Source organism: Natator depressus, chromosome 2, assembly GCF_965152275.1.
Source record: "Natator depressus isolate rNatDep1 chromosome 2, rNatDep2.hap1, whole genome shotgun sequence".
Lineage (NCBI taxonomy): Eukaryota > Metazoa > Chordata > Testudines > Cheloniidae > Natator > Natator depressus.
The window spans coordinates 256,161,876-256,178,190 of record NC_134235.1 but is presented as its reverse complement, the minus strand read 5'-3'; the positions used below and the strand labels follow the sequence as shown (position 1 = coordinate 256,178,190).

At 42.9% G+C, this 16,315-nt stretch overlaps 1 protein-coding gene across 1 annotated transcript; it reads left to right on the top strand.

Moving 5' to 3' along the window:
• The first annotated feature begins 2,328 nt into the window (after positions 1 to 2,328).
• Positions 2,329 to 15,218, top strand: IBA57 (iron-sulfur cluster assembly factor IBA57). The gene is made up of 3 exons (XM_074946428.1): positions 2,329 to 2,707; positions 5,970 to 6,316; positions 9,872 to 15,218. Exons 1-3 carry the CDS (start codon positions 2,361 to 2,363, stop codon positions 10,264 to 10,266), a joined length of 1,089 nt encoding a protein of 362 aa, XP_074802529.1. The 5' UTR covers positions 2,329 to 2,360; the 3' UTR covers positions 10,267 to 15,218.
• Positions 15,219 to 16,315: the final 1,097 nt, after the last annotated feature.

Genomic DNA, 16,315 nt, shown 5'->3' with positions numbered 1-16,315 from the left:
TCAGAGTAGCAACCATGTTAGTCTGTATCCGCAAAAAGAAAAGGAGGACTTGTGGCACCTTAGAGACTAACGAATTTATCTGAGCAAGCTTTCGTGAGCTACAGCTCATGAAAGCTTCTGCTCAAATAAATTTGTTAGTCTCTAAGGTGCCACAAATCCTCCTTTTCAGTTGCTTCTGACAGTTCTAATAAATTATTTTTGTCTTTTTTTCCAGTTTTGAAATTTCTTCCTCTCATTATACAGCTGAGATCACAAGGGATAACTTTTGCTGCAAAACTTCAGTCAGGTAATTTTTGCTGTCTTGAGTTAAACATATGTGTTCTGAGCCTTGGTATGCAGAACAGAGAATAAGCTTCTGGGGCAGGGGGAGGAGGAACAGAGCATAAGCCTTTAGAGATGACTCAATAACATTTTTTTAAATCTGGGAGATGAATTCCACTGTAATGCATTGGAGTTTAAAGCAAGGCTATCATAGCTCTTCGCATATATTTCCCCTGGAGTTAGTCTAGTATTAATGAGCCAGGGAATGGTGATTTTTAGCTCTCACCTTCACATTGGCAAATCATTTTGACAAGACGCATACATCAGGGGATTTTTTTATTTCAGAGTGAAGTAACATAACTCAAATTCCAATCTTATTAAACATTCTGTACATTACCATCAAATACCACTGTGTGTTAGCAAACAAGCCGTTGATAATGTTCAACCTCAGTTTTCATTTAAGCCTGGGGGAGTAGCAAAGAGGTTAGAGTGCAGCAGAAAGCTTGGGAAATGCCGGAGAACTAGCATGAAGAGTCAGGCATCCAGGAAGGCAACTTGCAGAGCATTAAATGCAGGAAGTCAGGAAGCAGAATCAAAGAGAGAATTAAACAAGGCTCAGGGAGCATATGAGGAAGAGGTTTTTAAAAGAATAGTGGGGAGAGACCCCAACAGAAGGGAAGCAGCAGCAGAGAGCTAGGGAGCAGTAAAAAAAAACCATTGGAAAAGCTTAACCCTCTGAATGGTGGCATTTTCCAGTGTACTAGTCACTGAGTACTTAGGAAGATTTGTATGTACCTGCTCCGGTGATTAAAAGGAACAACAGAGAGGTCTGGAAAAGATTAAGCAACACATTGAAGATCCAGAAGGACAATGGAAAAGGACAAGCAGGGAGAGGTCCTGACCCCACAGGAATCATAGCACAAATATTAAATTGATTTTACTTGAGGCACTTCCCTTTGCTTCTTTAGAGAAGACGTACCTCAGTTCCATGTGTGCACTATGACATATAAATAGGAGCCGATCTTCAATTCCTTGACAGCTGGTGAATAATGTAGGTTTTATGTGAGCCCAGCAACCATATATCCTCGCTCTAAAGTTAATAGCAATGCAATCAATGTCTGAGTTCCTTAGCAGATACGTAGAAACATGTTGAATAACAACCGCAAAAAAAATCTCCAGGTCCAAAACACATCCTCCTCTTCGAAGCCCTGCCACATGGCTGATCAATTCCCAGAGAGCAGGAGAAAGATGGCAAACAGATGATCCCAGCCGTTTTAGTCGGAAGATAGTGTGTATATGTCAGAACTGCACCTACTCAGGACAGGCTTTGCCATTTAATCCTGACTACATAAAAACCAAACATACTCAAAGAAAGCCAAGCATATGCTCTTTGTTGAGGTTACGTACGGGCCAGGTGCCAAGTTTTATACCAAAGTTGGGTCCTAGCGGCCTCGCAGCTTGAGCATTAGACTGGGACACAGGAGACCTGGGGTCTAAACCCTGCCCTCTCACTAGTCTGCTGGGTGACCTCAGGTGAGTCTTACCTCTGTGCCTCAGCTTCCCCGCCTCTCAACTGGCAATACTGACCTCCTCTGAGAAGTGCTTTGAGGGGTATGGCTGGACAGCATCCCGTGCTGCTGGGAAGGGGCAGTCTCACCCCACACTGGCTCATGCGATGGATGTCTGCCAGCCTCTCCCGCGGCCACCTGCCACCCAGCTGGTACCTAGGCAGGCTGCTGCTGCACCAGGTGGGGGTTAGTGTCAGGGCAACAGGGAGCCACCAAGGCCCAATACTGACTCGGGGGGGGGGGGGTGAAGTGAACCCCCTCAGTGGCCGGGGGGGGGGGGCAGAGGGCAGGGGTTGCCTGAGGCCTTCCCTCGCTGGTGGGGGTCCTGCCCCCATAGCCCCACCCCACAAGGAGCACTGGGCGTGGCTACCTAGGAAGGGGCGGAGTTAATGGGTCGGGGGCGGAGCGTTTTGTTACCACGCCCCCCCCCCGCGCGCTCCGCCTCGCTCCCAACCGGACACGCGCAAGATGGCGACTGCGACTCCGACAGAGGTAGCTCCCGGCGGTCTGCCCTGACGAGCCTCCGCCGCCATGTTGGTGAGGGCGGGCGCGGCGCTGCTAGGTCTGCCCCGCATCCCCCGCCCGTGGGTAGGTGGGGGCGGAGGGATGAGGCGGCTGAGCGGGGGCGCCCCTCCCCCACCCGCGGCTGTTCGGTGCTTCCCGCTCAGCCGCGCGCTCCTGCGCGTGCAGGGGCCCGAGGCAGCCACCTTCTTGCAGGGGCTGCTCACCAATGACGTGGAGCGACTGGTGTCGGGTGGGGCGGACCGTCCCCCGGAGGGCGGGGCTCCTTCGCCACAGAGCTCGCTGCCGCCACGCGCTCAGTACACGCATGCGCTCAACGTGCAGGGCCGGTGCCTCTATGATATCATCCTCTACAGGTGAGACCAATGCAAGGCGGGGGGGGAAGGAATGGGCAAGACTTGGAAGAGACCATTGCTAGAGTCAGTACCACTATTTTGCTAATAGGAAAAAGAAAAGGAGTACTTGTGGCACCTTAGAGACTAACCAGTTTATTTGAGCATGAGCTTTCGTGAGCTACAGCTCACTTCATCGGATGCATAGCATGCTTAGCATAGCATAGTTGCTATGCATCCGATGAAGTGAGCTGTAGCTCACGAAAGCTCATGCTCAAATAAACTGGTTAGTCTCTAAGGTGCCACAAGTACTCCTTTTCTTTTTTCTTTTTACGAATACAGACTAACATGGCTGTTACTCTGAAACCTTTGCTAATAGGGGAACTGATGAGTTTGCTTGCTGTGAAGTCAGATGTGGACGTAGTGTCCGTAATTGTATAACTTGGCCAGATTTGGTGCGTGCAAAGTTAATTTAAGATCTGATTGAGCAAAACAATTAAGCCCTGGAAATGGGTGCAGTTTAAATTAAGCGTGTGTTTAAGTATCTTGCTCATTTGGGGCCTTCTTAGATTATTTGGTGTGATTTTTTTTAAAAAGGTCACTAAAGTCATGAGCCCACTGCAAATTAAAGCAACCTTACAATAATAAACTTGCTGGCCCATGCCATGGAGGGAGAGATGCCTTTGTTTCACGTTTGCAATGGTGGTTTATTATGCATAACTGTTGGGGAAAAAATCCTGTTGAAAAATGGTGGTGGTCTTTTAATGTCAACTAGGTATAGCTAATGTTACAGGGCCTGAACTTGCCTATGTCCATGGTCAACTTTATGCATTAGTGATGCTAAAATCAATGGGACCACTAACTGTGTAAAGTCAAGCACATGTGTAAGTCTTTGCAGGATCCGGGCCATATCAGTCCTACAACATGCATTAGTTTAGCTTTTCTTGTTCATTTAAAAAAAAAAAAAAAGGTGGATGAAAGGTCTCATCTTTCCCCGTTTAAATTAATTTGTATTGTTTTCTTCTCCCTTCACTTCTGTTCTTCAGAGGTAATTCCTGTCACTAGTATTTAAGAATTTTTGTGTATTTCCCATTTCACATACAATAATCACCCAAGATGTTTCATGTAGTTTATCATAGTTACATGTCTTTTTTTTTAATCTGTAAATAGTGCCGGCACAGTGGACTCTTGATTGCCGGGTGGAGTCTGTACGCATTAGCACAATGTAAATAAGTAATAATGAGGTGCCTGTTCCTAATGCATCAATCACTACAGTACTGAAGCACCAACTCTAAAAATGTACTATGATGATATACGAACATATTGGCTCTGATTTTTCCACTGCCTTATGCAGTCATTTACATCTGTGCAAACTTGGTTTAAACGGCTACCAGAGTAGAATGGCAATGTTTCACAACTCCTTAACATAATTGTAAGGAGTGACAAATTGGGCCCTTGGATATTCTCAGCTCAGTTATTTTTATTACTTAACATTTATATTGTGGTCGTGCATGAAAGGCATAGAAGATCAGGCCCCATTGTGATAGGCACTGTACAAAAACATACAGTTGTTGCCCATAACAAGTGGATGATATGAACAAGCAGGCCAGGGTAGGGGAAACAGGTTAACTAATATAATAGAATGTGTGCAGTTCTTAGCTATTCAGTAGTAGTGATCACAGGCTTCATCTTCCTAGTTGTTATCAGGTTACAGTTTAATCTACACATTATGGAAGGCGTAATTTTGAAGAGGGACTTCAAGGAGGGCAGTGGTGGATTTAGAGTTAGTGGGGCCCTGTGCCACACTCATTTTTGAGGGCCCCCCCTTGGGATCCGATGAAGTGAGCTGTAGCTCACGAAAGCTCATGCTCAAATAAATTGGTTAGTCTCTAAGGTGCCACAAGTACTCCTTTTCTTTTTGCGAATACAGACTAACACGGCTGTTACTCTGAAACCAGTCAAGAAAAAGCATTCTCTCTTATCTCCCCCCCCGCCCATTTTTCATTATTTTTTCCGTCATCCTCCTCCTATATTATAAGTAATAGGAAGTAAATGAAAATAAAGTGAGGTACCTTGATTAGGGCAGGGGGTTGGGGTGCAAGAGGGGGTGTGGGGGTTGGGCTCTGGGCAGGGGGTTGGGATGTGGGAGGGGGTGAGGGGTGTAGGCTCTGGGAGAAAGTTTGGGTGCGGGCTCTGGGCTGGGGCAGGGGATTGGGGTGTGGGAGGGATCAGGGGGGCAGCGCAGCTCCCAAAGCAACATGCATACCCCTCTGGCAGCGGCTCCTAGGCGGGCAGGGGAGGGGAGGCTAGGGGGTCTCTGCACGCCGCTGCATGCAGGCGCCACCCCCACAGCTCCCTTTGGCCATAGTTCCCAGCCAATGGGAGCTGCGGAGGTGGCGCTCAGAGCGGGAGCAATGCGTGGAGACACTCCCCCCAGGGGCTGCAGGGACATGCCGGCTGCTTCTGGGAGTGGAATGGTGTGGAGGGAGGGAGGCAGCGCGGGCAGGGAGCTGCCTTAGCCATGCTGCTGGTATGTCTCTGCACACCCCTTTTGGGGAGGGGGGCAGCAGGTCTTCGTGCACTATCTGGGGCGGGAGCAGTGTGTGGAACCTCCCCGCCCCCGTCACGCCAGGAGCACACAGAAATGTGCCAGCAGCCAGCCGCTTCCGGGAGCGGCGTGGGGCCACGGCATGCAGGCAGCCTGCCTGCCTGAGCCCTGCTGTGCTGCCAGCCAGGACTGGGGGGCACGTTGCCAGATGAGATTTGTCCTGCATTTTGGGGACCCCCCTGTCACGGGGGTCCCCGTGCCACCGCACTGTTTGTTTCATGGCAAATCCGCCTCTGAAGGAGGGTAAAATGATGGCTTACTGGGACTGGGAGTCTTTTCCCACTCATTGAAGGGGGGCAGGTATGGGTGAAAACACATTTGTCAGAGCAGTGGAGAATTGGGTGCTCACGGCTGGCATCGTTGAGAGCGAAGGCAGGAGTTTACCTTACAATAATAGAATAACTTGGATAGGTTTGGTGGGACTTGGTGAATCTACGTCTAGATTTCCATTCCTATATGATTTTACAATTTTGTTTGGTTTCTTTTTTTTTTTTTAACAGAAAAAAGTATGGTGCAAATATTTCATAGTTGTCCAAAAGGTTGAGTACTGCCCATATCAGCACCAGTAGCATTCAGTAAATTCTGCATATCATTGGACTTGGCTCAGGATTAAGGTAAAAAGCTCTGCTGAAACTACTTCTTCTGTTTCTTTTAACGTTGTATGTGTTACTTTTTCAGGCTTCATGAAAGTCAAGAAGAGGAACCAAATATCCTGCTGGAGTGTGACTGCTCAATGCTGGATTCTGTTCAAAAGCATTTGAAATTGTACAAGATCCGGAGGAAAGTAGATGTAGCCCCCTGCCTTGATCTCTCTTTGTGGGCAGTAATCCCAGAGGAACAGTCTGGAGATGTTTCCAGTATCCTTGATAAATGTGCAGACAAAACTTTGGTTTTAACTCCTGATCCCAGAGCAGAAGTCATGGGTTGGAGATTGATTACAAACAAAGAGGAAAATCCACTAGAAATTGTCCCTGGAAGTCATATAGGAAGTATTAGCGATTATCATAGGCACAGGTACAAACAAGGTAAAGCCGATTTAAGTTTTATACGCTAGTGTATTAGCAAAATGAGGGAGATGTTTGTTACTGTGAGAACTCCATACTCAAGATCTAATGCAAGACACTAGAAGTTAAATGCTAATTATTGGATGTCTGAATGTGTTTGCTGACAGGGTAGTAAATACAGCTCTTGTTTAATACTTTTAGACTAAATTTGATTTAGTAACTATAACTATATTTTGAATACAGTATCCAGCTGCTGGGGTTTTTAATACATGTATGGATGTGGGCATGCCTATAGGATTACTGGTTTCCATATGGTCAGACATTTTTGTGGTTTGAGTCATTTTGATTATTTTTGGAATATTAACTGTGCTTGCTTGTTTGTTTGCCTGTTGCTGTGGGGAAAAAAAAACAAACTTGGCCTGTTTAGTAAAAATGTATGACTGGATTCATAAAGAAATTTACGATCAAAGCGATATGTATTTGCTTTGAGTTGGTAACTAAGATACTGCAATCTCATGTGTGTGGGTTCACCATTGTGCCCATGCAGAGCCCTGTTGCCTGGCTGGAGTCCCATGGAAGTCATCAGATGAAACGAATCACTGGACAGGAAGTTGCATTTAATGTGGGCAAAGGGAGAAATGTAGTATATATTCTTGGTTCTTCAAAGGGGCTAATTTCTCAAAGCTGAGGAAAATTATAAGTGAAGTTGATGGAAAGGGAAAATTTAGACAGAGAAATGTGAATGAAGATTGAGAGTTCTTTAAGAAGAGTTTATTAGATGGCCAAAAAGCCACGATTCCACAATCAAGAAAAAGGACAATTTTGGCCAAAAGTCTATCCTGGTTCAGCTGCAGAGCAAAGACAGTAATTATAAATAAAGCAACATATAACCAAAGGAAAAAGGAGGAATAGATAACTTCTCATTTATATTTATTGTTATTAAGTGCGGATAATAAGGGGAGTTAAAGTCATCAGGGAAGAATCTATGGCAGGCAGGGCTAAGGACAATAAGGAGATTTTACTTAAAATCAAATGTATTAGGAACAAAAGAAATCCAAGAAATGGTATAAGCCCATAGATGGAGATGGTAAAATTATTAATAATGATGCAGAAAAGGCAGAAATGTTCAATAGATATTATTCTCTGTATTTGGAAAGACGCAGAATGGTGTACTTGCATCATATACGTCTGATGAAGTACTTTACATTCTATTAGTAACTAAGGAGGATGTTAAACATCATCCACTAGATATTAACAGGCCTGGATAACTTGAATTCAAGGGTGCTAAAACAGTTGGATGAAGAGCTCTGCCCAGTGATGTTAATTTTTGATTAATCTTGGAATGCCAGGGCAATTTCAGAAGACTGGTAGAGTGCTGATGTTGTGCCAGTTTTCCAAAAAGGCAAGGAAGATGATCTGAATAACTATAGGCAGGTTAGCTTGACAAATCCTAGGCAAATGAATGGAAAATCTGAAATGAGATTCAATTGATAAAGAATAAAAGGATAGGAATATAATTAATGCCAGTCAATGTGGTTTTATGAAAAATAGGTCTCGTCAAACAAACCTGATTTCATTCTTTGATGAGATTACAAGTGTGGTTGACTTCTGTAAGGTAATTGACTTAGTAATGCATGATATTCTGATTTAGAAAAGTGAGCAGTATACAGTGTCAGCAAAGCACTAATTAAATGGCTTAAGACCTGGCAAACAGACAGATTGCAAAGTATTTGTCACTGGGAAATCATCACTAAATGGGTTTGGTCCTAGTGGGATTCGTGCTAGGCCCAGTGTTGTTCAACACTTTATCAATGATCTGGAAGTAAATATAAAATCGCTGTGGCCGACACAAGGATTGACAGAGAGAAATAATGATGAGGACAGGGCAGTCATACAGACTGGATCTGGAGCACTTGGTAAGCTTGGCACATTCAAACAAAAGGTATTTTAAAACAGCCAAATACGAAGTCAGACATCGAGAAACGGAACGTAGGCCATATTTCCAAAATGGGGGACTGTATCCTGGAAAGTAAACAAACGTAATCCTTGGGTATAAGGGAGAGTAGTGAGAGAGCAGGAGTGGGGAGGTGATTTTGCCTTCATGTCTGGCATTGGTGAGACCAACACGGGAATACTGTTGTCCACATATTTTAAAAGATTTTGAAAAACTAGAGAGACTGCATGAAAGAGCCACAAACATGATTTGAGAGCTGGAGAAAAATGTCTTCTAGCAAGAGTCCTAGAACTCAATCTGTTTAGTTTATCGAAAAGAAGATGGAGAGGTGACACAATTAGTGTATAAGTATCTTCACGGGGAGGAAATGCCAGGTACTAATGGGCTCTGTAATCTAGTGGAGAAAGGCATAATATGAAGTAATGGCTGGAAGCTGAAGCCAGACAAATTCAAACTGAAGATAAGGCACAAACTTAATAGTGAGGGAGGCTGGTTAACCACTGGAACAAACTACTAAGGAAAGTGCTGGATTCTCCATCTCTTGTTGTCTTCATATCAAGACTGGATGCCTCTCTGGAAGATACACGTTAGTCAAACATAAGTTATTGGGAGCAATACAGGGATAACTGGGTGATATTTAATAGCCTGTGATATACAGGAGCTCAGACTAGATGATCTAATTCCCCTCTTTTGGCCTTAAACTTTACAGGGTCTGCCCTTCCAGATCAGATTACAGGACAGGATCAGAGCCTGTCTTAACCACAGTTCTAGGTTTAAAAAATAAAGAAGAGGACTTGCGGCCTAATTTTCATAGGTACCGAGCACCTGAAGCTCCTACTGAAAATCAGTCTACTATTGGATAATAACAGGAAATACTTCAGTTAACCTGTATTTTTACCTTAAGTATTTAATATATTAGAGTCTGAGCTCCTACAGTATAATGAATCTGTGGTCATAATGAAGATGGGTGCATAGTTTTTAATGGATCCACACTGAGTATTTTCTTTAAAATCTGTCATCAGAAGTTATTTATATTGTCAAAAAGGAGAAAATATTAATGTTTCCATAAAGCTGTTATTAACTAATTTGATGTTTTTTATTTCTCTGTATGCCCTGACTTTTAAGATAAAACATATAATTGGGCCGTTTGCTGAAGAGGTATTTTCATTTGACCATCCTATGTTTATTACATAGCTTTTGACCAAAAATAACTCTTTTTTTGACCCTAAAGTCTACTTATGTGATTAAGGTGAGCAGGATATGGCCCTTTGTATTAAATGTATACAAGTTCATTTTGGTCCAGGTTTTGACTGCCTGGTTTTGACTGCCCTCCATTTCAGTAGTGTGCTTGTGAATGCTCAAAACGTCAGTAGATCAGGCTCTGATACAGCTTTTTGGCTCACCTTTTAAATCAGCATTTGCTAGCCCTGCTCAGTTATGACTAGTGATTTCAACTTGGGTCTCCAACCAAAGTATTGAAAAACCAATAACTTCAAACTATTTCTACTTTTTATTTTTTTCCCCCCCAAATTACAGTTTTCAGCAAACAAGATAGATGCTAAAAGTGCTATATATTGTGAGAGCCTGACAAAACTTACCAGTTACTTCTATTTTCCCCCCAGGAATAGCTGAAGGTGTAAAAGACATCCCCCCAAGAGTAGCCTTGCCACTGGAATCCAACCTGGCCTACATGAATGGCATCAGTTTTACCAAAGGCTGTTATATTGGGCAGGAGTTAACAGCTAGGACCCACCACATGGGTGTCATCCGCAAACGCCTATTGCCAGTGCAGCTTTCAGCTCCTTTGCCATTGGGAAGCATTCCCGAGGGTGCTGCGATCTTAACTGAATCGGGAAAGTCAGCTGGCAAGTACCGCGCTGGTGGAGATGAACTTGGCATAGCTTTGCTGCGATTAGCTAACATAAATGAGCCACTTCATATCAATTTACCAGGCGACACTAGTGTGAACCTTACTGCATCTATACCTAACTGGTGGCCAAAAACTACCAACAAATAAATGAGGAATCCTGTGTGGCACATCTGCCTTACTTAACAAACTTTGTCTGATAGGCTGGGAAATTCATTCACTCTCTCACTCCCTTCCATCATGTTTTCCTTTGTCTTTACCTTTTATTTGCAGCACTTGAGCAGTGTGTATTACAAAAGGGTCCTTGGGAACTGGGCCAAAAGGCAGAAGGAACCTGATGCATCATCGAGTCACGGACAAATCAAGGGCTAAGTGGAGAAGCACACAGGAGAGCAGAGAAATATTCAGCAAAGTCTTGTAAAGTTCAGGAGCAGGAGTTTCTGCTGCTTGCTTCCCCTTAAGGGAGAGGTGTATGGGGAGGGAGATTAAGGAGTCTTGGGCTGTGCTGGGCAACTAGGCTCCATTCCTGAAGATCCTTGACCCAGCCACAGCACTCTTGTAGCCCATCCTCTCCCTCTGTGACCTGTACCATACTTCCCTCTTTGAAAGAGAGTGAAGACAGGCCAATTATTGCTGGTTGTATCAGTCCCATGGGAATTTGCATGGTACAGAGGAGATCTCTATACTGCCTTCCACTAGCTGATTAGCTCACCCAAAACCAAGGTCCCACAGCTCTGCAGAGAGGGACTTCCGTGGGCTCTGGAACCATAGAGGAGCCTGTCACAGAGACACTGCTCCCCAGCTCTGTGTCTGGGAGCTTTGCTGGGAGTTTTTGGTTTCCTCCCATGACATAGTGGATGGTTACATATAGCTTGAAGAGTCTCTTTGGGTCAGAGGGAGGAGGCTTGGCATGGGTGAGGAATATTAAGGAGTCCAGTGGGGCTGCTAAGGAATCCAGCCCCTACTCTGTGTGAGGGTGCCCTGGGTTTATTTGGGTGGTGCTGGATCTGGGCCCTGCTGCCCTCCATTGGATGGATCAAAACTTATTCTGAATATAGTGCTGCATATATTGAAATGCTGAAAGGGGAGGTGGGAATAGGAATTTTATCACAGTATGTGTCAAATGTTTTTATGTCAGGATTATTTTTGTGGTATTGTAAGGCTTTTTAGTAGCAGTGTGCTGCCCATTTCTTTCAATAGCGTGTGTTTTTGCTACACTCTGGCTAAAATGTTCACTGTGAACGTTCCTTGCATCAGGCTTTTTGCACCGCTCCTAAATTGCTGATTGATGGGAGCTTTTTCTGTCATTACTATTAACTCTCTCTGAAGGAATAGGAATGGATTGTACTCTGTCTGTCTGCATTTGAAATAAGAATTTTGCTTTTAATACTTGACCACAAGGGCGAGCAATGTATGCAGATGCTGTAATATCAGTATGTACTCTACTGTTGCAAGGTCAGCAGAGGGAGCACAATGGTCAATAGTATACCCACAGCTGCCCTGCCATGGCCAGGATACTGGTAATAAAAGCCTGGTCTATGCACAGGTTCATGTCGGGGTGTGATATTTACTGAAATAGGTACGCCGATACAACCCCTAGTCTGCACACAATCATACTTGTATAAAGATGCCTTCCTCATCCTTTATGGGAATAAACTATATTGATATAAACTTTATACCAGTATAATTGGTTTAAATTTGTCAGCAAATGTTGAGGTTTTGGTTGGCAGAAATCACAAATAAGGGTACGTATATGCTAGAAATGCTACAGTGATAAAGCTACAGCTGTGCCACTGTAGTTTTAGGCACTTGCTACAGCCACAGAAAGGGTTCTTCTATCGATGTAGTAAATCCCCCTCTCTGAGAGGTGGTAGGTAGGTTTGACAGAAGAATTCTTCTGGTGACCTACCACTGTCTACACTGGGGCCTAGGTTGGCTTAACTATGTTGCACAGGATGTAAAATTTTTCACAGTCCTGAGTGATGTAGTTGAGCTGACCTAACTTTGTAGTGTTGATGAGGCCTGAGTGTAGACGTATGCAAAACTGTGCTGCCAAAAGGAAACTTTCACTGGCAAAACTTTCTAGTGTACACCAGGCCTAAGTGTAGCCATGCTAAGGAGGTTGTACCACTTTAAATATACAAGTATAGTTAATAGTTAAAAGAGTACAACTTTCTGTGTAGACAAGCCTAAATAAAGGTACTAAGAACACATAAATAAAATATTAGGACCATGTGCCTTGTGATTCTTAAAAAAAAAAAAAAAAAAAGTGCCAAAAACCTTCAGGAGGCAGCCAAAACCCCAGGCGGTATGACTGTTCCCACACAATCTCTTCAAAGCCAATGAAGGGACATGTCCCCTCCCCAAGGTGAGATGTCCACTCCTTCCCTGCCAACATGAATCTCAGCCCCATAGAGGGCTCTCTCTGGGGGATGGGGGACAGTGCCACAAATATGCATGAGGGAGTAACAATCCTGCCTTTGATAAGAAAATGCTGAGTAGAGCCTGTGCAGTGCCCTATGGATCTGAGGCCTGCTTGCCACCCACACTCCATGCCTTGTTCTTCCCAGCTGTCTAACTCTTTTGCCCTAAACTAGGGGGTTTTCCAGGCCCACACTTTCCTCACTGCTTCACTACTGCCCCCATCCTCCCAACAGCTTCATGTGGCCCCCAAACAAGGCCTTCGGGTTAGTCCCTGCTGCTGGCTCTTACTGAGGGTTTCTCTAGCCACCTTACTTCCTGGGTGCTCAAGCCTGCACCCAATAATTTGGGGCCCCTTTGACTGCTGCTACTTCATGTTGGCTACTGCTGCTTTTTCCATCTTTGCACCTCTTCCCCCCCACCCCACTCCGGGCCTCCTCTTCCTCACTCCCTCTAACCCTAAACTAATTTATAGAAGCTGTGTGTATTTTTTTTAAATAAATAATGTGAACTCAGAAATGAGGTGTGGGGAAGAGGAGTGAGGGGGATGAATGAGTAGGGTCCTGACTGAATGGGTCTGGAAGGGGCCCAAGATGATGAACTAGCCCTGTTTAATATTTGTTTGAAATAACCATTGTCCAAAGAGCATTTCATCATTGCCTTGCTGTAGCCATTACTGTGAAGTGAAATGTGTATGAAAAATGCTTATATTCGTTAAAACTCCTCAGGCTTGCTGTAAAAGGAATCTGTGGAATTACTCATTAAAAGTTAGCTATGTCAATGATTTAATATTGGTGCTTCTGTGTGATTGGCCTGTAGGTTAGGTGGAGTTGCACAGACAAAGGTCTTTTATTTTTCAGTGATAGTAGTACGTTATGTTGACAGATGTGCTTGTCTTCACAGAAGGGTTCTGCTCATATGTTATGTTGGCAGATGTGCTTGTCTTCACAGAAGGGTTCTGCTCATATGCCCACTGTAGTCAATGTGGTCTTAGCCCATTCTGGATCAATGTCAACATGTTAAATTAAGCATCCTCTAACTACCAGAACAGGAAGTTAAAGATGAACTGGAAGGCTTGTTACCTGTCAAGACCGAGTTCACTTTCTGCTGTTTCTCCTGCAACGGATGATATCATTAATACCTTAAAGAACAAGAAGGTGCACAAGAAGGGTTGTTTTAGGTGGTCAGTAAGGCAGCTCCTTGTGCTTTTTATATAAATCTCCACGTGCAGTTTGGGATCATCATTTTTCTTAATTAAAAAAAAAATCGTTTTTTCTTTAAAGATTACCCGTTACTATTGGACAGGAGCAGGGGGTAGCTGCAATCTCTTGGCCACTGTTTTGCCTCCCTTCTTAATGCCAGTACAACTACCTGTGTTTTAACTAGCACTGATCTTGAAGACTTGTCCTATTAACCGTGTATGATGAGTGCCAAGTTTGCCTGACAGTCATCATTCTGATGCTACAAAACTAAAATGCCTTTGGGATATAAGAAAATTGATAAAGAATCATAGAAATGTAGGACTGGAAGGGACCTCAGTCTAGTCCAGTCCCCTGCACTGAGACCATCCCTGACATGTGTTTGTCTAACCTGTTTTTAAAACCCTCCAAGAAGTAATATTACGTGTGTTAAATATTTAAAAATAAAAGCATCTATTAAGGCACAAGAGGAATTGGGACTATAAAAGATAAAAGGAATCCTTCTCAGTGACAGCAATTGTCCCAGTATTCTTCAGTTACAGATAGGGTTAAAAATCTAATTATCATTGTGAAATAAGTTACCTTGTTTGTTTGTTTGTTATTAAAATGTTTATTGGCAGCTCCCATTTGAAGTGTTCCATCCAAGCTTTTCTAAACTCAACCCAAGTGTTAATCTTGATGAGTGTACTGTTGTGCAGAAGTACTCCAAGGTAATAAAAGTCCAATTTAGCCTGTTACATAAAATTGTTTATAAAGTCAGCAAAAGTTAGACACTGTTTTCTAGGGTTACATTTTAAAGAATGTTGACGCAGCTTGAAATGGCTACCTTCTTGTTTACCTATTAAGTGAGAGATCAAACAGACTGTTAATTTCCAAACTTGGTCAAATAAACTTAGTCAAATAATAATTACTCTATTCTTGCTGAAAGTCTTGTCATGAAATCCATCAATGAGACATATAAGTGATGCTTGGCTACTTACCCACGAAGGAAAAAAATGAAAAAAGGCCTCTATTTTCATTTATTTTGGGCAAGGATATTTTTGTGCGATTGAAGAATTGTTTGGCTGTGGTATTGACATAGGAATGAGTCCCTGAAGAGTCTTTTTAGTGCAGTCTTTTTAGATTATGTAAGATTCCTCAGTATCAGTCAGTTCTTAGGTTGCTTATCGAGTTTTTTGTTTTGTTTTTTTAAGCTTGAACTAGAAATTAATCTGTAGTGCTTTAGACTTTCTGGATTCTCTGAATGTGACAAAGGAGAGACTGTGTAGAATATGCTTATGCTGGTTTGTCAAGAAAAGCTTTTCCCTCCGCCACCAATTGCGCAAGCTCTTCTCAGAATATTTATATGGTACTACTGTATATGCACCAGGAATAAACACAGTTTCTTCTTTTCATGGGAGCCATATCTATTATTTCAGCTACATACACACATTTCTTACTGCTTCTTAATATGTGAAAGGCTTTTATGTTACCAAGGGCTGGATATATATATTTTTTTAATAAACACATCACAATTTTCAAATGTGGATGCTTAAAGTTAGACACCTAAACACATAATATACGCAACTAACTGAAAATGGCTTGATTGTCAGAGATGTTAAGCAACACCCATTGGTATCAAAGGGAGCTGTGTGTGTTCAGTACTTCTGAAAATCTAACTGCTTTAGTTACATGCTTATTCATGCACTTAAGCACTTCCAGTTAGGCACCAAAGTTAGGAAAAAATGGCTTTGCTTGTTACGAGGTTGCATTGAAATATACCTTACAGGTGGTAAATAATTAGATGTACTCTATTAATCTTAAAATAAATTATTAGACTGACTGAAATGAAATAGATAAATCTATTACTCTCTGGAGACATATGTAATTTAATTAAATTTAACCTGAAGTGGTCAAAAAATGGAAAATAACCAGTGGACTTCTTTTTCCCTCCACTGTTTTTCACATGAACTAAAATGTTTGATGTTTTCTCACTACGTCTTTCAATGACTAATCTCAGCAAAAATTAAGAAAACAACCACTACAGAGAGAAAAACACATCACTGCAAGCACACTGCCACTAAAACACATTATTAAAGGCAGGGCTGATAGGACCACCTATTATTAAAATTGTTCAACATTTTCCATTATAAGACTCTGTTTTCAGTTTCTTATAACTTTTGCAAACTTTTATTGTCTGGGCTGAAATTTTCCATGCCAGGTTTCTGTGGCCAGTGGTATCGACTAAATGTTTGGGGAAATTTCAGCCAAAACAATTAATCCATTTCCAAGAATGATGCTAGGGAAAAATACATTGTTTTGCCTGTTAAAATCTAGCACCTCCATGGGGAAAAAAGATAACAAAGGCTCTACTGGGATAGTGCTTGGGGTCTCCTACAGACCCCCCCCCCCCAGGATCCCGTTTGGATATGGATAGGGAGCTCTACTATTTTTAATGAAATAAATGCTACTGGGAATTGAGTGATTATGGGAGACTTTAATTTCCCAGATATAGTTTCGAGGACTAGTGCTTCTAATAATGGTCGGGCCCAGATATTCCTCGATGTGAAAGTCAACAGATTGATTCACCAAACAGTCAC

What these genes read in the sequence shown, in the direction of transcription:
- IBA57 (XM_074946428.1), top strand. Translation starts at nt 2,361, where the DNA reads ATGTTGGTGAGGGCGGGCGCGGCGCTGCTAGGTCTGCCCCGCATCCCC. An exon ending in TATGATATCATCCTCTACAG is followed by an intron (nt 2,708 to 5,969) that starts GTGAGACCAATG and finishes TTACTTTTTCAG; the next exon opens with GCTTCATGAAAGTCAAGAAG. An exon ending in TAGGCACAGGTACAAACAAG is followed by an intron (nt 6,317 to 9,871) that starts GTAAAGCCGATT and finishes TTTTCCCCCCAG; the next exon opens with GAATAGCTGAAGGTGTAAAA.